At 50.7% G+C, this 24,177-nt stretch overlaps 2 protein-coding genes across 15 annotated transcripts in view; one reads left to right on the forward strand and one right to left on the reverse strand.

Moving 5' to 3' along the window:
* Window positions 1-11,401, reverse strand: part of LOC135320905 (uncharacterized) — a 140,321-nt gene extending 128,920 nt beyond the window's left edge. For all 4 annotated transcript variants that reach the window (XM_064484111.1, XM_064484113.1, XM_064484112.1 and 1 more), the window contains exons 1-9: window positions 11,176-11,401; window positions 9,371-9,749; window positions 8,618-8,753; window positions 6,062-6,148; window positions 5,554-5,714; window positions 5,217-5,263; window positions 2,540-2,668; window positions 2,063-2,196; window positions 1,606-1,658 (exon numbers count right to left, since the gene is read on the reverse strand). In XM_064484111.1, coding sequence (XP_064340181.1) covers window positions 1,606-1,658; window positions 2,063-2,196; window positions 2,540-2,668; window positions 5,217-5,263; window positions 5,554-5,714; window positions 6,062-6,148; window positions 8,618-8,659 — 653 coding nt within the window. In that variant the 5' untranslated portion in view covers window positions 8,660-8,753; window positions 9,371-9,749; window positions 11,176-11,401. The remainder of the gene's footprint in view (window positions 1-1,605; window positions 1,659-2,062; window positions 2,197-2,539; window positions 2,669-5,216; window positions 5,264-5,553; window positions 5,715-6,061; window positions 6,149-8,617; window positions 8,754-9,370; window positions 9,750-11,175) is intronic.
* Window positions 11,402-11,524: 123 nt separating this feature from the next.
* LOC135320906 (GDP-fucose protein O-fucosyltransferase 2-like) lies at window positions 11,525-19,027 on the forward strand. Of its 11 annotated transcripts, none has more exons than XM_064484124.1 (5): window positions 11,544-11,752; window positions 13,138-13,374; window positions 15,499-15,665; window positions 16,493-16,622; window positions 17,531-19,027. In XM_064484124.1, the coding sequence occupies exons 1-3, from the start codon at window positions 11,554-11,556 to the stop codon at window positions 15,504-15,506; spliced, it is 444 nt and encodes a 147-aa protein (XP_064340194.1). In that variant the 5' UTR covers window positions 11,544-11,553; the 3' UTR covers window positions 15,507-15,665; window positions 16,493-16,622; window positions 17,531-19,027. The 11 variants fall into 11 exon arrangements, with proteins under 11 accessions (XP_064340193.1, XP_064340186.1, XP_064340185.1 ...); XM_064484125.1 differs by having other exon boundaries at window positions 15,499-15,600; XM_064484123.1 differs by lacking the exon at window positions 15,499-15,665 and having other exon boundaries at window positions 11,525-11,746; window positions 16,565-16,622.
* Window positions 19,028-24,177: the final 5,150 nt, after the last annotated feature.

Here is a 24,177-nt window from a genome sequence, read left to right on the forward strand (position 1 = left end):
AGGGTGACCCAGGAATGAGGGGCAGCAGATGCCACCCCCACGTCAGGCCTCCAGAGAGATGGGAGCTTATCCTCCAGCCCGCCAGGGGCAGCCCCCCTCCTCTCCAACCCTTGATGTCACCGCGCCCACCTCCCAGGAGCAACCTGACCGGGTGTGGGGTTTCAGGCTAATCTTGGGCGGGAGAGGCCGTCCCCAGGCCAGGTCAGGGGAGAGGAGAAGAAGTGGCCCCATTAGGCGGGGCAGCCGGCCGTCGCAGCTGCCTCTGCCCCTCGACAGCATCGCGCCCGCCTCCCAGGAGCAAGCTGACCTGGAGACGGGCATCCGGCTTCTTGGGCAGCAGAGTACGCCCCCAGGTTTGGCCGTGGGGAAGAGGAGAGCAAATTGACCGGCTCCGCGCTGCAGGTCCTCTACGCCTGCCGTCGCCTCCCCCACACTTTAAAGGCACTTCCCAGGGCGCCCCTCCCCCAGCAGGCTAAATGGGACAGGTGTGTCTGGTGATCTGAGGCAGGAGAGGCCACTCCCACACCAGGCCATCGGGGAGACGGGAGCCAATCCACCAGCTCCCCAAGGCAGCCCCCTACCCCCACAGCAGCCACCGCTCCTGCCCCCTGACCTCACGGTGCCGCCTCTAGGGAGCAGGCTGACCTGGAGATGGACGTCCGGCGAACTAGGGACAACAGGGACCGCCCCCAGGGCAAACCACGGGGAGAAATGGGAGCAAATGGACCGGCTCCATGGGAAAACCTGCCGCTGCTGCCACCACACCCAGCGTAACACGCCCGCCTCCTGGGGCCAGGCTGACTAGGATACACGTGTCTCTTAACCCAGGGCAAGAGACACCGCCCCCAGGACAAGCCGCGGGGAAGATGGGAGCAAATGTGCCCGCTCCCCCGCTGCAGGCCCCCGACCCCCGCCACCCGTGCACCCTGACTACCCTGCCTCCCGCCCCCAGCAGGCAAAGTGGGAAAGGGTTGTCCCAGGACCTGGCGCAGCAGAGGCCGCCTGCAGGCCACGCGGCACAGACATGGGAGCTAATCCTCAAGCTCCCCCGGGGCAGCCTCCCTATCCCCGCAGCCACCACCATCCCAGCCCCCTGACTGCACCGCACCCATCTCCCAGGAGCAAGCTCACCTGGAGTCGGACCTCAGGCAAATCTCTGGCGGCAGAGGTCGCCCCCAGGCCAGGCCGCGGGGGAGAGAAGAAATGGAGCAGCTCCCTGGAACGGACCCCAACCCCCAGCCGCCGCCGCCGCCGCCGCCTCCCAGGACCAAGCTCACCTGGAGACCGGCGTCCCGCCTCTACGGCAGCAGAAGCCGCCCCTGGCTCCGCCGCGGGGGAGAGCGGAGCGAATTGACCGGCTTCCGTGCGGCAGCCCCCCTATCCCCGTGGGCCCTGCACCTTAACCACACCGCCTCCACTCCCCACTCAGCTTGCTGAGTGGGACAGGTGTGTGCAGCGACCTGGGGCAGCAGAGGCCGCTCCCAGGCCCGGCAGCCGGGAGAAGGCAGCTATTCCATCAGTTCGCCAGGGGCAGCCCCGCTCCGCCCCCTTGCCGCTGCCACCGCCCACTGACCTAACCGCCCCACCACCCAGGAGCAAGCTTACCTGGAGTCCAACATCTGGCGAATCTCCGGCGGCCAACACCCCCCCAGGCCAGGCTGCAGGGAAGAGAAGAAATCGACCGGCTTGCCCGGGCAGCCTCCCACCCACCGCCGCCGCCGCCGCCGCCGCCGCCCCCTCCGCCACCCCAGACCATTGCACTAATCTCCCGGGGTCAGGCTGACTGCGAGGATGTGCACTTGCCTTCTGACCCTGGCCACGTGCCGGAGCACCTTCCTGCACCCCTACACTCCCTGTACCTCTGCACCCCTGCCACTCTCTGCCCTTCCGCACTGCCTGCACCCCCGCATCCCCTGAACTGCCTGCACCCTCCACAGCCCCTGCACCCCTGCCACCATTTACACCTTTGCACTGCGTACACTCCTGCACCCCTGCTTGTCCCACACACCACCTCTTGGGCCTGTGGCAGTCTCTGCTGTTAGACCAATGCACAGGAACTCACATCTTTGCCAGTATATGATGCATCAGTGGACGTCTGGGGTTGGCTGCAGGAAGGTACATGTTCCCGGTCACTAGCCTGGGCCACTAGGGTGATCTCTGTGAGGTCACCCAGGACGGGCTCAGAGATGCTGTTCTCTGGGAAGAGAGGAGTTGAAACCGGTCTTGAGGGCAGAGCTGTGCTCACCAGGTCGTCCACGCTTCATGTTTTACACAGGGTTTCGGAGAAGTGAAATTGATCCGGCCAAGTAAGACCGGCCTGCTGTGCGCCCACCTCAGTCCTGGGCTCTGAGGCAGACCGACTGGCTCCCACCATCAGGACACAGTTTGGGCATCTGAATGGTCCCTTGGAGGCATCCTATCACTTCTCAGGAAGAAGTCTGGCTGCTTCCACCCTATGGCCCTCCCTCCCACTGTGCTGGCCTCAGGAAGGTTCCTTATTTGGGGAAGAAGGCAGCCCACCCCCTACCCCACCCCTCACCTTTCTCTAACCCAGGCTGGTGCTTTCTCTGCCCTTCAGAGTCTGGAAAGCCATTTCTCTTCAGGTATGTCCCTTCTGAGATGGACTTGCTTCCACTCAATTCTAGGCGAGGATGCACCATGGAATGCACTGGGTAAGAGAACCAAAATAAATAGTTTCTTCTGTGAGGTTTTCTGTTTATCTACTGGGGCTGGGCTGTGTGTAGTTTGCTACAGCTATTCGTGCGAGAGGCTAAAGCCACCCGTGAGTCCTTGTTTCCATCTCCCCGCTGTCTTTGGGTTTTCCCTAGACACTCCTGAGACATTTACTTCTTTTAATTTTATTCCTGTTATAACACAGGGGCCCTACTGAAATGGAGGTAAGGTGTTGGGGGAGTGGGACAGAGCAGGGCATCTGTAGTCCTGTGATTAGTTCTCATTGAGCCTGTGCCCTGAGCTGTGACCTCCACAAGTGTGTCTCTTTCCCCCACCCCAATTTGGGTGACACAGAAGGTATTTCCCTTCCCCCAGGTAGGTTAGGCTCTGGGAAAATAATTTCTCATTAAAAAAAAAAAAACAAAACACAACCACCCACAATGGAAGAGAATGTTCTGGGTGTATTTCAATAGAGCTATTTTTTCCTTTCCTGGCAGGAACCATGAGGAGTTTTCCTATGATCTTCACTCTGAGAACAGGAAACGGTCCTGGAAGTAAAATGCATGAAAAAGAGCAGGGGGCCCCTCTGACTGGCCCCCTGGAGTTGTCACACTCGGACTTCCCCACGCTGAGCCTCCAGCTGGCCTCAGGGACCTGTTAAATCTGCCTGCCCCCGGGGTTCTTACAAAAGCGGGTTCTGCCCTGGGAGCTGTGACTCTCCAAGCCTGCCCGGCTGCCTCTCTGTGTTGGGAGCAGCTTTCCCCCTCAGTTTTCTTGTGGATCTAAGAAGAGCAGTGGGTTTGCAGCTCCCTCAGCTCTGGTGTTGTTTTCAGGACAGAAGGAGCAACTTCTGAGCTCCACACGAGCTGGACCAGAGGCTGGAAGCCTCCCCTCCTCTGCCTCCATGCAGACAATCAGTGGCTGTGGTTCTGGCCGAGTTTCTGAAGATGTGGATTTAAACACACACATCCCAGCCCCCACAGGAGCACACAGTCCCATAAATCCCTACAACTTCCACTGGTAACTACGGAACTGATGAGGACACGGGTTTCGGGGCTGCAGAGGCCTGACTGCATGACTTTCTCCGTGGCCTATTAATGTGGTTGTTATGGGCCTTGTCTGAAGTGGCTTGCTTACCGCACCTGGTACATGGGAAATATAAAATAAGTACTAGAACCTCCACTTTTTCTCCCTCTTGGGCCTTCCAACCTAAAAAGTAATACGTGAACTCAGACGGCCTAGTCACCACAATGAGGTCCGACCAGCCCGGCTCTCCTGAGTGATGGACACTGACTTGCGCATTAACTCGGAACAGTAGGGGAACCGCCTTCCTCTAACTGGGCATCTCCCCACACCAGGCACGCCCTCAGCTGAGAAGGGGCCAACTCCCCCATTGAGGTGTGTGCTGGTGGCTTCAGTGTGACCTGGCCCTGCCGGGACATGAACCTGCAGTGAGGTGGAGTGTCAGGAGGAGTGGGGTCCCTGCTGGGGCAGCAGGGGGCCCGGTAGCACCCTGCGCAGCCTGGTGCCTGAGGCTCCCCAACATCTCCTACGGCCCCCGGGTCGGCTCTGGTCTGGGCCACTCCATGCACCCTCCCAGTATCTTTTCATTAAGTCCCTTTTTTGCTTTTATCAGCCAGAGGTGGCTTCTGTTGCTTGTTCAGTGAAACAGTGCATCAGGAAACCAGACTATTTCTAAGATCAGTAAAATACGAACTTTGGTCAGCTCGCCGGGCAGACCGTGCAGCACAAATTCCCGCACAGGGCTGTGCAAATGCCTTACGTGAAGGGTCCTCATCATCTGTCTTCAGAGATACAGAAGCTCGTGGTTCAGGTAAAACCTCAGGGAGGGATTGAGGAATCCAAAGCTGGTTGGTTTCAAAGACTAACCGGTCAGAACAGACCCCTGAGCTGTGGTCAGAAGCCTGGCTCAATGTCACGCAGACTTAGCACCCTAATGTCCAGTGGGGCCGGTGCTGTTTCCTTTACAGGCTCTCGTTGGCGAGTCACTGTAGCCCCTTACACTCAGCAGGGAATCCAGCCCTCTTAGCCCCCACCCTGAGTGTTCCATGACACAAATCTCGGGAGTGTTTAATTTTCATCTTTGTTTAGGAGGATGAATGTGGGGCAAGAGGAGAGATAAATTCACACTTAGTGACACCAAGTCACAGCCAGTACCTCCTCCTCGGAGAGCTATGTGCTCCCACAGTGGTGGCTGGGGGGCTGGGCAGAGCCCCTCCTCTGGTCACAGAGGGACTCACTCCTCTGACTGCAACTGATGGGTTGGACAACCAATCCAGAGGGGACAGAGCATCTTTCCCGGGAATTTGGAACTGACACACAGAAATTAATTTCACTCATCTGGGGATTGGGAGGAGGGTGGGAATCAAATGAAACCAGAGCAGTAGAGAAAGTTACAAGTGAATGAGAGAGACAGAGAGACTGAACTTGTGAGAGTAAATAGTGTGAAGGAAGGATTACAATCAGGGCACAGAGGAATTCCAGCTCCTGGCAGTCTAGTGTGTCCCAGCCCATCAACAAACCTGCGGGATGGTTAACATCATTCCAGTTTTGCAGATTAGGAAACAGGCTGAAAGAGACGGGGGTTGGCTTTGGGTGCACAGTTAATTTAATTGCCACTGGACCCCTCACTTCCCACTGCCTGAAGGCACCATGATCCTCACAGGGACCCTGCAGTGCTGACAGCCTAGCACCCTGATCAAAGGGACCCTGCGGGAGTGGGAACCTCTCTGAGTTTGGAGAGTTCCCTGCACCGAGATTCCATGCATCAGCCGGCTCCCGCTCACCCCAGGTTAACGTCTCCCCAGCTGTGCAGTCCCCCGACCCGCTTCCCTCCCTGCCAGGCACCCCCGTTCTTACCACCGAGTGTACTGCAGGAATTCAGGCACAGGGATGCCCAAAGCAACACGAGCCCACCGGCTGTACAAACAGCAGACTCCCAGCCCCACCTGCGCTCCATGGGGATAGTAGGTGTCCTCACCTTTCATGTACCTAAGGCAATCTGTTTCTTCAGCTGGAGGCTATAGAGAAAAATAAAAGGTCCAAAACATTGTTCAGTGAGGAATTCCTCCAAGGACCTGACTTCAGAGTCTACAAACAGTTGTGCTGGCCGCTCTTACCCCCGGACATTGGGTGAGGTGGATTATTGATCAGCACAATCGCCGGTGGCCCAGCTCCTGGGCTTGGCTGCCCAGAGGGGACTGGGGGAATGGGTAAGGCCAGGGCACTCAGGAAGAGCACAGAGGACCTGACATCTCGCCTCCGCAGTTGTAAACCCTTCCCCAAATCTCAAGGCATCGGACAGAGTGCAGCCACCACAATAATGAGATGTTCCCATCACTTCACTCACTCCTGTTGGTTCACTTACGTGCTGAGCATCCACTGGGTCACAGGACATGACACACAGGATGGCCGATGGGACAGGCTTGGTACTTCCCCCTGGATCCTGTTCAATCTGATGGAAGAATGATCACTCATAAATGGTTTCTCAAAAGGATACATAGACAGGAGACAAACTGCAGAGTGAATCAAATTTTAAAATATAAATGAAGATCCCCCAGTCTCCCCGCCTAAGGTTAACAGCATAAAGAAAATAGATCTTGCCTTTGATCACCAAGGAAGTGGTCACCCTCTCTCAGGAGGAAAGGAGAGTTAATCTTTGAGCAGGACACAGAAGTGCTCCATCGAATTGGACCAGGACCTCTGCTTTCATTCAGCAAATCTGTATAAGCTCCTACTACTTATGGGAATCTAGTAACTATACCCATTCCCAAGGCTCTTGGGCTTTATTAGTCAACAAAATAGACACGACTCCCCATCACTGGGGGCTCAGAGTTTTAGCAGAGAAAACAGGCAACATGATGGGGGTAGCAAGAGCTTGGGGAAAAATAAGAGTGATATGAGCAAACTCAGGTGATGGTGGTGGGGTGGGAGGCAGGCAGGAGGGAATAAGGCAATCCTGGCAGATCTCAAGGAGTAATGAACTTGAAGCAGAATAGATCCGGAGGAAGAAGGAAGAGCCGGAGCCAGAGGCCCCCAGAGTGGTGGGGAGAGTGTGGGCGGAGAGGCAGAGCAGGCCGGGTCCTCGAAGACTTTGGGACGACTTTGGCTCCTAATGGAATGGTGACCCTTTTAGTGAGTTTTGATGGGATGGGTGATGTCCAATTTATGCTTTTGTTTTGAGTTTTCTTGGGAGGAGGTTAATTTATTTATTTTAGTGAAGGTGCTGTAGTTTGAACCCAGGATCTCATGCATGCTAAGCATGCACTGTATCACTGAGCTACACCCACCCCCTCAATGTATGCTTTTAAAGGCTCCCTCTGACTCTGTGTGGATGAGATTGTAGAAAAGCAAAGATGGAAGAAGTAGGCTAATTGGTGTCCAACAAGGGGTTGAAGGTGGCTCCTAGGAGGGTGGGGAACAGAGAGTATGTGGTTAATGATTTCAGAGTAGCCAGAATTTTCTAACAAGCTGGATTTGCTGTCTGTGTGTGTGTAAGAGAAAGAGAGAGAGAGAACATGGTTCCAACATCTGGACCTGGAAAATGGGATGGATGTCCTCTCCATCCACAGGGGATGGGACAAGATGGGGCTGAGCAGGTGGAAAGGGGCTGGAATCAGCTCAGTTCTTCAATGTCATGATTAAGGAGTCTATTAGATATTGCCACAGAAATGCCTAATAGGTAGAGGAGTCTGGGGTTTTTTTTCTTTCTTTTTAACATTAAAAAATATAATTTAAATGTATTAATTTTATTATGTGAATGGATTTGGAATTTTATTTCATGCCAAGGTATATGTTATAATAGCCAAATGGAAAATATATCAGAAAAGGGGAGAAATGAGGGCTTTCACATAAACTGACTGTCCATAACGTAGGTAAAATTTCAATGAAACAGTCTTCAGTGCAAAAACCTCATCTTGGTGTTACATAAAATTAAATGAAAAAGGACTATGTTGATGTATCATTATTTCATGTTACATAGTAGCCCCAAACAAACACACTGTTTAACTATGAGGCTTGTAGAAATACTATTCACTTTATTGACATAAATACAGAAATGCAGAAAGGTTCTAAGGTAGAATAAGCATCTTAGTGGAAATAATAGAGATCTGAGCATTTCACATGATATGTATGGACTGATTCAAAATTTGGAAAAGTAATTTACACAGTAGAACATATGTATGAATGTGAAAGCAAGATGAATGAAAGAAAAAGAATATGAGTATCAGGGAGAGAGTTCCAAATGGAAAAGGCCAATCAGGGAGTTTTGGACAAATCGAGAAATTGATGGCATGTCAATTTCCAAGTCTGGTTGCTTCCACCAAAAGTATAGCAGTGAGATAGAGGAGAGACCCAGGACCCAACTCCGAGGCACATTCGCAGTAAATATTTGGAAAAAAGAGGAGACGTTGGCAAAAGACCAGCCAGTGGATCGAAAGCAGAGCGATGGGCTGGAGGCCAAGTGAAGCAGGAACACGGGGGAGGAGAAATGGAAGAGCTGGGTCAAATGCTGCCAAAGGGCCACGCATGATGAAGACTAAAAACTGACCACTATATTTAGCAACGTGGGGTCACTGATGGCCTTGACAGAGCAGTTTCCATAGAGCGAGGGATCAGGGGGAAAGCCAGAGTGGGTGCCAAAGGGAATGGCTCAAGAGAATATGCAGACAGTGAGTTTAAACGACTCATTAAAGATTTGCTGCAAAGACATGGGGTGGCAATTGGTGGGGGCCAATTAGAGTCAAGGAGTGCTGTTTGTTTCTTTTAAGAGGATGGACTTTTATATACTGATAGGAGCCAACTAGCAGGAGAACAAAATAGATGAGGTAGTGACAGAGAGGATGGATGTGGGAGTGACAGCCCGGAGAAGATTGTATGGATGGGCCCCCTGGTGACTTTTGGATGATCTGGCTTTCGATGTCACCTGTAATAAGAGGTGGGGCAGCGAGAGTGAGGTCACAGACATCAGAAGGCGAGCGGATGTGCTGGGAGTTGCTGGTGAAAGTTCTCTTCTGTTGGCTTCAGTTTGCTTGGTCAAAGTAGAAAAGTAAACTTACCAGCTGAGGGAAGAGAAGGAAGAGTTACTGGAGTCATGAGCAGAAGATACAAAAGAGCCTTCAGGGACAATGGGACAGTGAAAAGAGCAGAGGGAGACGGGGGGAGTGTGCTCCCAGAAAGTTACGTTTTATCTTTGAGGTCCCCAAGTGTTGGATGTGTGATTGCCCTTCCTGCTGTCTACGAAATAAAAATTGAGTATGGTTCAGGGAAAATGCTATTTCATTCTAAGAGGCTGCCTGTTTCTCAGGAACGGTCATCTTAAACTACAAACACTACAAAAATGTTGAAAAGAAGAACTTGTGTACCCAATGACCCACTATTTTCTATAAATTTGGTTGCTATTTAGTTCCCCTATCAATACCACAGAACCGATACTGCCTAGGATGGAGATACATCGATGCTTAAATGGAAATGAAATCTGTATCTTTTTCCTAAACTCCATGGCTTCCTTAACATCCCATTCCCCTTGGAATTTAGGGGTGTCCGGTATAAGAAATAAGAAACAGTTTGAGAAAATCCCGGCTCAGAATTACACAGCACAACCTCAGCTCAGAAGTATAGAGCCATAAAAATGTTTAGAAGCAAAACTCCATAACTACTCTTAAAGAATTTTGCAAACCTGGGCCTGCCCAGATGTTTCCAAACTGGAAAGGTACTCCAATCAGTTGACCGGTACGGGAACCAGAGGCTGGTCAGCCTTTTCTGTAAAAGCCAGAGAGTAAATATTTTCAGTTTTGCAGATCATTTTGTTGTAACCATGCAGGTCTGCAATAAGAAAGCGAAGAGCACTGGGAGACACGAAACAAATGGGCATGCCCACACCCTCCCTTCCACTCAGGGCAGCTTCTCTGTGGTGGGGAGCTTTGCCACAATGACTTGTTTCTTTGTTTCCATTGGTTTCTTTGTTTCCACCTTACTGCTCAAACTCAGAACTTCAAGTGAGCCTGGTCCTTCAGCATCCATGCAGAAAGAAGGCTGAGCGGGGGTGGGGATCCCACCTGACAGAGAAGAGAGATGGCTTGTCACCATGACATGAGACAATCACACCCTCCGGGGTGAAAGGGAACAAAGATAAGGGAGGGGCACAGCAGTGGGACCCCTGGGTCACCTGCCAGGCTTGCTCTCCCTCCACGGCCACCCTGGGGGCCTGGGTGGTGTTGGAACTCAGCTACAGTGATTAGGCTGAGGGGACTCAGGATAAAGGACCCTCCGTCTCCACACCGGGTTCCAAACGCAGCCTCTCTAAGTCTACCCTCTGAATTTCTGGAACTCAGCTGGAAGAATACATGATCAGGCCAGACCCAGAGCCCAAGCCAAACACGACAAGGGTCACGTGGGGTTGTAACCCGGTGCTCAGCGGTCGGGGTCTCCTTGCAAATCTGCAGAAATCCCTGTTCTGCCTCATTCCTGGGAGAAACCCCACATCTCTTCCTGCTCTGTCTGTTCTTCTCTTGAGGCTATTGTCCTGGAGGGATGCAGAGTCCTTGAACCTGGCCCTCCAAACGTACATAAGCAGCCTGTTCAATAAAACAAATTATGCACTTTTTCACATTTGCCAGTTTTTTGATTCCAGAAAGGCTGCGGGACTCTTTCTCACTGTCTCCTGTGCCCCCACCACTTGGTGGCCCTCTCCTCATGGAAACACGATTTCCCACAACTGCACCCTGCCTCCCAGCTTGTCAGAGGGGAGTGACCCACAAAGACACAGGTGTTTGTGAGGATCCTGTCCCCCAGCAGAAAGCCTACTCCTGGAGCCACGGACAGGGATCTGGCCTCCTGAGCCGCTCAGCTCTATTTGAAAGCCTAAACTGGGGACCCCGAACATTGCTGACTGACTTTCTGAGTCACCTGGGCTGGAAGGGCCTGATTTTTCTTTCCAAGAATGGATGTAGCACAGCCTCCATTTTCAGGGCTGACATTCATGACGTATCTAGTTCCCCCAAATGCACCCCAGGAAGGAAAGGCCCTTCCATCCCACTGGTTAGAAACCCAGCCCAGGGGAGTTCCGAAGCACTGCATTGCTGTCAGGTCCAGCATCCCTGCAGAGTGGCCCCTGCCCCTGAATGAGCCCCTTCCCTGGGCCTTCCCTGCCTCGACATGACCACACCCCAGGTGGTGCTGGGGAAGGCAGGGAGTGCAGTGAGGGGAGGGGGGAAGCAGAGCCCCTTGCTCTGGAGTGAGGAGACCACGGAGAAAGGCACACACCACCCCGACCCTATACCCCAAACTCTTAGCCCCGCCAACACAGGGGCCGCTCTGCGCCCTCTCACCGTGGCTCTCCTGTGAGACTGCACCCAACCCGACATCTGGTACCCAAGCCCTACCTCCCCTCTTATGACAGATCCCGTCTTCTTGGAAACTGCCTAGCAGCGCGTATTCAAGGCCGGCAGCGGGCCTGGCGGATCTGCACTTCAGGTGCCCTACCTGGCCAGCCGTGCGTGCCTGGGCTCAGTCCTCTATCTTGCCCACCGGTAGCCTGGGTCCACGTCCGGTGCAAGCGGAGGCCACGGAGCCCAGGCTGATCCCCACACACGGACAGGTGAGGGTGCCCCCGCCCCGCTGCCCCGCTGCCCCGCCCACTGGTGGCAGCAACGCCCCAGCCTCCGGCCGGCGCCACCTGCAGGTCAGGACTTCCGGGCGGCCCTGCCCTCCCCGGCCCCGCCCAGCTGTCCCATAAGCCTCCCCCCACCCCCGTCCTGGCTGCGCCCTGGCTCCCATTGGCTCTGCAAGTTCTGCCCTCGCACAACTAGACTCGGGAGGACGCACGACGCAAGCGCTAGGGGAGGGTCCCGCGGAGTTGCCATGGTTACAGGCGCCACGCTCTGCGCGGGCCGGCGTGCGCTTCTGGGGCGGGTAGCGGGCTCCGGAAGTGTGCAGCTGCCCGGGACCATGGCGGTGCTTGCTGCTGGGGATGGCGGCTTGCTCGGCCGGGCGACTAGTTCTGGCCTGGTCAGTCGGCGGCCGACATCCTGTCTGGGGCGGCGTCCCACAGACGGTAAACGTACGTCCGCGCCGTCGGCGGGGCCGGCGGACATGAACCGGGGTGGGATCGGGGTTGGGGCGGTGGCCGGGGAGGGCTGTGGTGCCGGGGAGCGTGTTGGGGCGGGGCGGGGCAGGGCTTGGGCACAGCCTCAAGCTTTCCTCCCCCTCAGGCAATGGGGCTGGGGCCGCGAGTCTGGGTCGCCCTTGGTGGCCGCGGCCTCCCAGAACCCCCCGGGAAGGGCAGGCGGAGGACCCATCTTAGATGAAGCGGGGCCTTACCCGGGTTTTGAAGAGCCCCAGAATCAGATGTTGGAATGGGGTGGCTTATCAGCCTTGTTTATCTGCAGGGAAATTTCAGTTCCATCCAGATGTTGGTTCCTTCAGTCAACCTCAGGAAAAAGACACAAGGGTCAGTGCCGATAAGCAGTTATCTAGGGCTTGACTCAAAATAAACTATGCGGGGTGTAGGGATGGTAGATGGGACCCTCCCTCTTGAAGTTAGCAGTCTTCTGGGATTAGAGGCCCCAGTTGAGGATTACATCCTCATCTGCAGTAATGGAGCTTGTGAGAAACACACAGAGAAGGGAGGGGTGTTTTGGCGGTAACTCATTACAGAATCCAGGACCCTTGCCTGGCTCTTGTGTAGAAGAGTCTCGCCTTGGATAGGGCAACAGTTATCAAAGTGTATCCAAGGCCCCTGAGGTGCAAGACCATTTTCATAGAAACGCCGGGATGTCACCTGCCTTTTGCACACTCTTGCTCTCCCGAGTTCCTGCGGGGTTTTCCAGGGAAAACCTGGCCTGCGATATCACAAAACAGGGAATGCAGAGGCAGATAGGAGAATTCAGCTCTCACCAGTCCAAAAGAGATTTGCAGAAATTAAAATCACTGCTATTCTTCTCACTAATGATTTTTCTTTTGAAAAATAGAAATATATTTTGTTTAAGAGTATTAATGGTAACATACAGTAGATTGTTAATATTTTTAAGTGAATTCATACACTTTCTCTAACTTCTTATTTAACTTCTAACACAGGAAATAGTGATAGATTAAACTCACATAAATAGCAGCCTTTTGGAGTTCTCAGTAATTGTTAAGAGTGTATAGGGTTCTGTAGAACAAGAAGTTTGAGAGCCCCTGGAGAACGGGTGCTCAGATGCTAGTCGGGTGCTTAGTGGTGTTAGACGGATGCCAAGATGTCTTCCGCAACTGCTCCCGGACTTGAAGTAATTGGCCACATGGAGATGGGTGGGCAGTGCCTCCACTTTACAAACCAGAAGCTGCTGAATGTGTCTGGAGTCTAGGCCATGGGCTGTGCAGGGATTCCCGTTGTATCTGTTCTATCTAAGCCGGGATTCCTGTGCAGAGGCCTGGCCCTGAAGACCCGCTCTCCTTTGCTCCCAGCCAGGTACCTTCTGTGTGACTTCAACCCTCCAGAGGGCTTCAACCTCCTTAGGAACGTCTGCATCCACATTGCCTTCCTCCTGAAGACCCTGCTGAAGATGGAGGAGCCGGTACTGGTGCTATTCCCTTGGGGCCACCTCTACCACTGGCAGAGCCCCGATCCCTGGTCCGACTCCTTTGACCTCCCAAGTCTCAACAGAAACATCCCTGACATTGAGTACGAGCAGTTCGTTGCAGGTGAGGTGGTGGTCATTTAACTGGGGCCAGGTGGTCTTTGTTCTGGTTCCGATCTGAACATCGGGCCATCTTACTTTGGGCTTGTCGGTCTGCTTAGGGGCCCTGCTCATGTTTCCTACACTGCAGGTGAATTTGGTTTTTCCATAGTTTTTTCGGGAAGTCAATTTGAAGTGTATGAGCTCTATGTCCCCTCCCCTCTGAAAACCCTGGCCTCCTGGTGAGATGCAGCGGTGACAAGGAGGCCACTGCCACAGAGGCCCTTGTCCCAGAAAGAGTCGCTCGCTGTGCAGTCAGGGCTGTTCTTACCTGTAGGAAAACACGATGTGTGTGTAGCATGGGCCACGTGCTGGAGAAGATATGTAACTGCCCATCCAGTATAATTTGGTCCTGCTCAAGCTACCCATTTTAAATTTTGTAAGAGGGAAGAGTTCAAGATTTTCTTTGAATAAAGGTATTTAGAGCTTATCAATTTTTTTTAAATTGAAATGTGTTTGATTTACAATGTTTTGTTAGTTTCAGTTATACAGCTGTTTTGTTAGTTTCAGGTATGCAGCATAGTGATTCAGTTGTACATATACATAGTCTATTCTTTTTCAGGTTCTTTTCCATTATAGGTTGCAAGATACTGAATATTCTTCCCTGTGTTCTACAGTGAATCCTTGTCGTTTGTCTGTTTTACATATAGTAATTTGTATCTGTTAATCCCAAACTCCTAAGTTTGTTTTATAAGTCTGTGAGTCTGTTTTTTGTTTTATAGATAAGTCCATTTGTATCATTTTTTTAAAAATTCCACATATAAATGATATCATATGATACTTGTCTTTGTCTAACTTATTTCACTTAGTGAGATAATCTCCAGTTCCATCCATGTTGCTGTAAATGGCCTTATTTCCTTCTTTGTTATGACTGTTATATCTAAATACCGCATCTTTATCCAGTCATCTGTCAGTGAATGTTTAGGTTGCTTCTATGTCTTGGCCATTGTAAACAGTGCTCCTGTGAAAATTGGGGTGCAGATATCTTTTGGAATGAAGGTTCCCTCTGGTTATATGCCCAGGAGTGGGATTGCTGGATTAGGTAATAAGCCTTTTTTTTTTTTTTTTTTTTTTTGTCTTTTGAGGAATCTCCATACTGTTTTCCACAGTGGCTGCAACAAACTACATTCCCACCAACAATGTAGGAGGGTTTCCTTTCCTCCACAGCCTCTCCGGCATTTATGGTTTGTGGACTTTTGAATGATGGCCATTCTGACTGGTGTGAGATGATAACATTGTAGTTTTGAGTTGCATTTCTCTGATAATTGAACGATATTAAGCATTTTTTATATGCCTATTGGCCATCTGTGTGTCTTCATTGGAGAATTGCTTGTTTAGTTGTTCTGCCCATTTTTGGATTTGGTTGTTTATTTTTTTCTTATTAAGTTGTATGGACTATTTATATAGTCTAGAAATTAAGCCATGGTCAGTCTCATCTTTTGCAAATATTTTCTCCCATTCCATAGGTTGTCTTTTAGTTTTACTTATGGTTTCTATTGCTGTGCAAAAGTTTATAAGTTTAATTAGGTCTCATTTATTTATTTTGGCTTTTATTTCTGTTGCTTGGGTTACTTAGATTGCCCTACGAAAACATTGCTGAGATGTATGTCAAATAATGTTTTGCCTATGTTTTCTTGTGAGAAGTTTATAGTGTCGTGTGTAATATTTAAGTCTTTAAGCCATTTTGAGTTTGTTTCTTTTTGGTTTTTTTGCGACTCTAATGTATGCTTTTGATTTGTGGTTACCTTATTCTTCAAATATATCAGCCCATTACTATATCTATTTCCTTTAGACTGATAATCACGTAGGCTCCAACACATCCTAAGAATAACGAAGAAAAAAAAGAAAGAAAAAAATCTACATTTTCTTGCTCCCCTCTCCCATTCCCAACTCTTTTTATTTTGATGTCCTTTTTCATTTTTACATCTTTATGTTTATTCTCTTGCAACTCGTTATTGCATTTCCAACTATGGTTTTCCTGTTTCTATAGCATCCTGCTTCCTTTCTGTTTAGAATAGAACTTTTTAATGTCTCTGTTAGGTTCAATATTGCTGAGTTATCTCACCTCCCCCTCCCCCCTTCCCCCCAGGCCTCTGAATCCTCAGTCCAGGGAAGCTAAACCATTCTAGCCTTCATCGGTTCTGGGAAAGCAATCTTCAGAGTGGGAAAAGACATTGAAAAATAATATTCTGTGAGTTGCATTCTACCCTTGCCCAGAGATGAGAAACATCTGAAGGTGGAGGAAAACAGTTGGAGGTGGGGAACACAAAGTCTTTTCTCCTTTTGCTACTGAAGAAATGATTGCTTTTGTAATTAGTGATGATGCCCTTTAAATTGGTGAGATCGAGATTCCACAGCTTCAGCGCCTGTGAATAACCAGCTGGGAGAAAGCTCTCTAGGGCCCCTGCAGTGGGAAAGGCAGCCCCTCTGAGCACCTGTTGTTCTGTATTCTTCCTGCCTCCACACGGGTTCCCTAGGCACCGTGCAGGACGATGCAGTTACCCAAGGTGGAGGACGGGGAGACCCCTGCTGTGTGGCGAGCCACAGAAGCCCACACTTGAAGGACAAAATGTAGAGTAGTGGGGCGGTCATAGGAACAGGGGATGGTTGAGACCCAGGATGGTGTCCTGGAGTCCAGCAGCCAAGGCTGGTGGGGCAGATGGGGCCCTGGGGCATGGGCAGTCCTTGAGGGATCTGAAGCAAAGATAGGAACCAAGAGACTGGATTCGTGTGGGGGTACGGCACCCCTTGGAGGCTGCGGGGCAGCTCAGTGGGCCCAGGGGGAGCAGGCACTTCCCCAAAGCTGGGTTGACAGGTCACAACCAACTCACTGGGGACCGAGAGGCACTGAGTCATTTTTAACTTTTTGTCCCTCTTCCTGGAAAAGAAACTGCTGCCTGTTAAATAGCCTGTGTCGTTAGTGAGAATTAAAGACATGAAGCAAGATTGCCTCAAAAGTCATCCATTGTGTAGTTGTTAATAAGGGTCAAATGAAAACTTGAATAGATGAAATGAAGCATTCATCAGAGGATTTGAAACTCCTTTAAAATAAAAATTCTTGCTGCCTTTGTTCTTCATTTCAGGGTTCACTTGGTGATAATAATCATAACCAAAGCAACAGCAAACCCTTACAGAACTCTGTCCTGCTGTTCCAGGAACGCTGTGTTCATGACAACCCAATGAGTTGGCACCACTATGAGTTCCACTTTAAAGGTAAGGACATTCATTAGTCACACGGCTAATAAATGGCAGAGCTGGGACTTGAATCCGAGCTCTCTGGAACCAGAGACCCCTCTCAGCCCCTTCACTGCAGCTCATCACTTGGCATGCCCGACACAGGCCAGCATTTACGAGCAGCGTGACCTTGGCCAAGGCTGCTTCACTGCTTGGTCTCTGATTCCTCATCTGTAGAATGGGGGTGTGGGCAGTGAACTCTGTGAGCTCAGTGGTCACTTCCTCCAGCTCTGCAATTCTACTGCTTTGAGTTAGTATAGTAAGTATCCGAGCCCCTACATGGCCCACACATGGGCTGGCGCTTTGCTAGGCCCTGGGTTACGGAGCAAAGTAAGATCCGCCTGCTCCTCCGAGGAGCCTGTGTCCCTCCACGGCAAACAGCTGCGAGGCCCAGGCTCCCTCGCTGGCGGTCGGGGGCTGGGCAGGAAAGTCTGATAAGAGAAGATGGAGGCAGAGCCCCTCCGGGAACAGTGGTGGCCACACAGCTCTCAGGAGCGAGAGCCTCTGTCCAGGCTGCTGAGAGGGGGATCCTCATGAGGCCAGTAGTCCCCCCAACCTAAGCCCTCAGGACAAAGATCCAGCCATCCCTGCAGTGTCACCATAGAGCCAGTCCATCCTCATCACTGTGCCTCTGTGCTCCTTTGTCCTGGGGCCTCTCTTCCCCCTACACCCAGAAGACTCTTCTCCCTCTCTTCTCTGAGTGCCCCCTCACTTCACCCGTGGTCCCTGCTTCCTGGGCCACCATCACTGGAGTTGACGCTTTGCACCTTCACAACCCCCGTTTGATCAGGAGCCTGGGTTGGCCTCCTTGTGCTCACTTTCCACCTTCAGATGATTGCTCCTCCCCTCGTGGGAGCACATGGAAAACCCAGATCCTTTCCTAGCAGTGCCTGCCACCCTGGCCTCCCTGCTCATCTGCCTCAGTCAGGAGCACCTGGACCACCAGCTCTGTATTGCCTCGCCTCCTACCATCAAGACGTCAAAGTTCATTCTCCTTCCACCACCCAGTATGGTCATAGTAGGGTCTTCTTCTCTGTCAGCCTGAGCCAGCCACCCCCCATTCACCCTACCCCCGGGCTCATACCCGGGCGTGTCTCCACCCAAGGTCCAGCCTCTCTCCTTTAAGTGCCCACCTCTAGCCGTCCAGCTTCTTCTCCACCAGCCTCCCTGGCCCTCCTTCACCCTCACTGGGGCATCATGCGCTGACTCCTCTGCTTTCCTGCCTGTCCACGTTCCTCTTACTTCCACTTCCCCACCTTCCAGCTCTGCATCCACAGTCAGCACTCTCTTTATGACAGACAAAACCCCCTTGAGCCTTGACCTTTTCAGTTCCTCACCAGGCCGACTTCCATCTCGGTTCACCCAGCTCTACTTGTTCTGAGCCTGCAGGCAGCAGGCTCTCCCAGCACAGATTTCCAAGACTACAAATCAATGCCCACCATGTTGCCGCTGCCAGGCAATCCTCCAGGATTTCTCTAGTGAGCACATTTCCCCACTTATCACTCAGTGGTGTCAACATTCTCTGCTCTCTGCACACCTCTAACCTTCCCTCTGTCTCTTCCCTGACTCCCAGCAGATGGCCTTGCCTCCTGCTTCAGAGAGAATGACATGTCACTGGAAAGGAACTGGCTCACCTGCAGCAAACCTGCTCACCTCACCTTTTATCTGTCCCTCTCCCACCTGGACTCTAGCTGTAGTTGTTCTTAATTCAGTGAGTTTAGTTGACATATATATACACAGTTAAAAGCATAGCACACTATCGGCTACCTTCTAGGGGTTACTTTTTCAATTTAACATGGAGTGTGTGATTCATCCACTTCATTGCATGTACCTGCAGTTCATTTGTTTTAACTGATCTTAAATGTTGTGTGTGTGAAAGTAACACAAGGCAAGGGTAAGCCAGGATTCAGGATGCTGGTTACTTCCTGTGAGAAAAGGCCAAGAGCAGGATAGGGAAAGAGGACACAGTATGTCACTGTCAATATTCCTGTTATGATGCTGGGTGATAGGTTCATAACTGTGTCTTATAATATTAATTTTAATACATAAATACCTCTGACAGGCACCTAAGATGAGAATGTGTCATGAACCAAGACATACAATGGGTAATATTACATCATTATTGTTATGTAATCTTGTTATATTATATATTAATCATAATCTTACATTATTTGTTATGGGTTATATATTATATAGATGCATGAATTATATATTATGTGTATAAACACCTACATATGTATTATATACTATCTGCTAATAAATAAACAGAAGATAATATGCTAGTATATCTTCTATTATGTATTATTTAATAAATAATAACATACTCTATCCTGTTATATGACATGGAACATAATCTTTAATAAAATAAGAAATCTGTCAATATATATTGGTAATTAATAAAATTAAAAAAAACAGCCCGCAGCTTTTAACGCCGACACCGCTCCAGCTGTCACTGTGATTTCTCTTCCCTTTCATGGCCGAGGCCCTCACAGTGCTGTCCGTTCCCCCTTTCATCTCCTTATCCTGAACCTTCCTCCTCCTCCCATCCCATGCTGCCTTCTGCCCCGTGGCCCCTCTAGTCACCAGCGGCCTCTGGGGCACTGACCTGCGGGCACGGTCTCAGGCCCCAGCTCACCTGCCTGTCCGCCGCCTCTGCCACCGCTGGTGGGGGCGGGGCGGGGGTCAGAGTGCACCCCTTGTCCTGGAAGAGAACACAGCACAGACTGTGACCAGCAGCAGGTGTGGCCCAGAACTGCAGGACTTGGGGGAGAGCCAGACTGTCTGCATCCAGACCTGGGGCACTTGGAGTGTGAAGAAGCCCCGTCCTCACTGCCCCTGAAGTGAGGAAAACACCCTCAGGTGAGTTAAAGTGCTTATGACCTAGGTCTGTTGGCTGGAAAGGACAAACGGGCCCCTAAGGGGAGGGTAGTTGATGTTCCAGGCCCCACCAAAGCCCTAAGGGCTGGCGGGGAACCAGGCTGGACGCTCCACTGGACCCAGTGCCCCCTCGGGGGTGGGGCCTTCGGGAACAAGCAGAAAGCCCTCTGTCTCTGGGGGGGAACGGGGCAGTGTGGGAGCATCCCTGCAGCGAGTCAAGTGAAGTCAGGGCCTGTGGGATCCATTTGTATGGCCACATCGAGCCTCAGCAGAAGCCACAGCAGGAGTGGATTCCTGTCTCTCCAGCTGTCATCCTCGTGTCTGAGTGCCAGGCTTCAGACCTGATCCCCTGGGGTGCTAGGACAGTTATAGACAGAGGCGGCTCGGGGAGGCCTCAAGAGGGTGGTACTGGCCTTCCTGCCAACACGATTACATGAAGATCAAACAGTCCATCGATGGGAAGAAAATAAGAACCATGGTCACCTCTGGACCCCAAGCTTAGACGTGGTGCATGGGGGACATCTATCGACAATTCAGCGAGGTTCTGGCCAGAGCTAGAGGCCAGGGCAGCAAGCCGGGAGTGACACTGGGGAGCATCATTGTGCAGAGGCTGGACTGGGTGTCTGCAGGCTCCTCCCAGGAGAAGCCTCAGAGTTTGGGAGGTGGCTAACATGGTTCCTTCATGTCACCAGCAAGTGGTGCCACCTGTGGAAAATCAGCTGTGATCCTGAGATGGGTCAGCCCTGGGTGATGTGATAAAGGCTCCTACAAGAGGGGGCGCCAGATGGACAGTGAACCAACCAACAGGCTGATGAGATTCCCACCTGTGTTTATCGTGCTTTCGTAGCCAAGAATGAGGAGAGAGTTGAATGGCTCACCATGAATATTTTAACAACTTTAGAGAGTTCCATGTCTCACTGCATTTAAGTGTCACCTGGAAGAATTCAAGCAGTGTCTAGACCCAGGGGAGGCAAACGGCCTCTCGGTTCCTCTTCAACCTGGCAAACCCAGCAGCCCTCTATGGCCAGACCTTGGCAAGTGCCTTCCCTTGTTATAACAAAACCCTTCCCCCGCACGCCTGTGGTAAGCTTTTGTTTTATTTAATTAATGGGAATGAAGGTACCTTACAGCCTCCACAGACTTTTCCTTAGGGCTTCTCTCCTTAGACCCGGGCCCCCCGCTGCCCTGGGTCCTGCACTGCAGAAGGTTCCCCTGGCCCTGACACTTCCTCTGGCCACGCCCTCCATCGGGTGGAGTCAGCAAGGCCAAGGGGACATGGTCATTGGCTCCATCCCATGCTCTAGAAACCCAGGACGCCGAATGCCCTGCCTCAGCAGCCCCTGACCCATTTCTAGTGCCTGCACCGGCTCTCCCCGGAGTTCAGATTCCCAGGACTCACAGAGAGGCCAAAGGGCAGCTGTTTGCATGGAGGTTATAGGCAGAGCCCGGACGTGAAATCTGAGTGTCCCCCTGTGCACATCCAAGGCCACTTATGGCAAGGGATGGACCCAGCATTGGGAAGAAAAGGGTCAGGCTAGTGATCAGAGTCTGGGAATCAGCTCTCCCCACACACTCACTTTCTTTGCAGGACTCCCCTGAGTCTGGTTGTTCTAATTTTGAACCTGGCCTTCCCCCTTATAATGAATGTATATTTGTAAAGGCAGGACTTTAGAACCTACTGCACTTAAAATGTTTAGATATATAGAATGTGAGCTCCCAGGTATGCTCTGGCCCTGCACTTCCAAGGGTCCAGAGCATTTATGTTGGCTCTACTGAGACTGTAAGTGGCAAAGACCATCTCCAGAGAGGAGGGGCTCCTGCTTCACAGTCCGAAGTCAGGATCTTCTGAGCGGATAAAACAATGGACACTGAGACCCTCAATTGTAAATTGATTTAGAATAACGCCAAAGGTGTGTATGACGTGTGTGTGCGCACGCACGCACCTGGGGAATTGTGTGGTACATGACTGTGAGTGTGTGTGTGGCTGTGCGCGCACGCGCCTGGGGATGTGTGTGGTTGTGTGTATGCTATGTGTGTGTGTGGTACATGAGTCCATGTACGTCTGTGTGTAGGGAATGTATGTGGGCCAGAGTCAGTGCATCTGCACGTGTGTTTGTGTGTATGTGCATGCATTAGTATTAACAGTAGAAGCTGTCCTTTAGAATTATGAAGTAGTAAAATTTGTATGATGTCTTTTGCTGTATAATTCAAAATTAAAAAAATCTTCAGTCACTAGAAATTTATTCCCCCCCGATTCTGACTTTATTTTTCCATATTGATATGTCTTCATTTTACTGATGAAGAAACTTAGCTTAGAGATGTTAACTGACTCAACCAAGGACATGGAGCTCGCGCACCCAGGGCCAGGACGCAGTCCAAGCCACGCTGCTCCAGAGGCCTGGAGCCCTACTCAAGATCACGCGTTGCCTCTTGGCGGGGGAACAGATTCTGATGGGCTGTGGCCAGCGTGCAGGCTGCCCAAACGGGACACGGGAAGCCGGGCAGAGAGTACCAGACAGCAGAGAAGAGTGAAGCCCTGCTCAGAAATTAGATAGGTTCCTAGGTCTTGGATGAGTAAAGAGGCTCACTGCTCATCCTTGATCCCTTTGCTGGTGGCCAAAAGGGACCAAGGTCCACGAGAGCACTTCTGGGAGCTGCCTGCCAAAACCTGCAAAAGGACTGCTCAGGACTGGCTCTGCAGTAGGAGCAGAGGAAGGAAATGTCACCTCTTGGTGGACATTATTGGTGATGGCAGTAGGAGGCCTAGCAGCCTCGGTATAGTGGTGGCAGGACAGGGTCCTAGTGGATGATCGTTTTCACCTCTCTTAAAAATCATTGCTTCATATATTGTATCCATTTTGTGGTTTATTTTAGGGTGGTAAATATGGTCTCTGTTACTCCATATTAGCTGGATTGATTAATTTTTTTATTGTTAATTTTCTCTTCAATGATTTGGAAGCTATATTGCCTTTTAATGAAAATTCTCTCTAAATTTTTATAAATCATCTCTAAGTTCATAACTTTATATGTAATTGGACCAGTATTCCTATAACACTATCAAAACTGAAATAACCTATTAGATCCTGTTCCTCAATAATGATAAATTTAGCATATTTTACCTCTCTGCTCTTCCAGATTGTGTGTGTGCGCGCGCGCGCGTGTGTGTGTGTGTGTGTGTGTGTGTGTGTGTGTGTGTGTATGTGTCCTCCAGTTACTATGTTTAGACAGTTGCTTCCAGTTTGTTATATTAACAATGAAATATAGCTATAAACTTCCTGGATTTCATTGCTCACTACCACTATTTAATACCATGTCTTTCCCACTTTTGAGTTATTTACTTATCGGGATTTTCAAATCAACTGGACACATGATTGGCTAAGTTTTTTTGAGAAGTGGACTTGGAACACTTTCATGTCTATATGAAGCTTTATGTTCTCCTCCTCAACAACTCTCAGGGTGTTGTTGATGGCCCAAGCCTTGTTTTAAAATATGGCATTGTTTTTCATCACCAAAAAAACAAAAAAGTTTTCTTGATTTAAATTGCTGTCTTTTTATGACTGGCTAGTCTTTTCTGGTGGATAGAGATTTACTTAACCTTCCCCCTTCTTTTCGCCATAACTCGGATTCACTGAGATGCATGTTTTTACCATTTCTCAGACGGGCTTCCGCTTTGACTTCCACTTTAAACCATCACCCCACTCTTTTGCTCCATGCTTATTCCTGAAAAAGTGAGCTCTCTATCGGATTAAAGGTGGTTCCCGTCAGAGATGTGTGGCTCCCTGTCCAAAGGTCCAAATGAAGAGAAAAGGAAAGATTCCTGTTTCTGGTGGTTACATTTTGTCAGCTTAGAGATCTAGTTATCCGTGTGGCTGCGGTGGAATCTGCAATATCTTGGCTCAGAGTTTCCTTTTTCTGGCTTACTAGGGGAGCCGCAATAGCTGGGGTCACGGCGCTGTGGCCGTTGTCAGGATCCCGGGACTGAGGCAGCCCCTCTCCCCCCTTGTTATTTTGATCTTGCAAACTGGGCCCCAGCTATGCGAACCCTGCATCTGGCGGCCAGGATCGCCCCCCACGTGACGTGTCCCCAGTTCCTCGGCGTCCCTCACTGCTATCAGCTAGCTCCAGTAGGGTGCGAGCTGGCTTCCACTGCGGTCTTTCCTCCTTCCTCTCCAGGCAGGCCGTCCTTTCCCACTAGATGTCCCTATACTTTCTCTCCTGTGCTACATAAGCTGAAGGAATTCCTCAGGGTTTCCAGCAGGTACATGGCGCTCTTCTATGTTTGGACCCCTTCAGTGCTTGTAGTGGAAATTTAGGAGGTGGAAAGGAAGAGCTTGGGGGTTCTCCGTATCTAGGGGCTCCCTATCCAGCAGATTCAACTAACTGTGGTTTGAAAATATTCGTGAAAAAACAGTTTCAAAAAGCAACACTTGAATTTGCCATCATTGACAACTACTTACATAGCATTCATGTTGTATTAGATACAGTGAGTAATCCAGAGATGATTTGAAGATATAGATAAAGTACATGGGAGGGTGCACATAAGTTCCATGCAAGTCCTATGCCATTTTATACAAGAGGCGTCAACATCCATGGATGTTGACTTCAGGGGGGAGTCCTGGAACCAGTGCCCCATGGTTACCAAGGGATGACTAGAAGT

Source organism: Camelus dromedarius, unplaced genomic scaffold, assembly GCF_036321535.1.
Source record: "Camelus dromedarius isolate mCamDro1 unplaced genomic scaffold, mCamDro1.pat HAP1_SCAFFOLD_41, whole genome shotgun sequence".
Lineage (NCBI taxonomy): Eukaryota > Metazoa > Chordata > Mammalia > Artiodactyla > Camelidae > Camelus > Camelus dromedarius.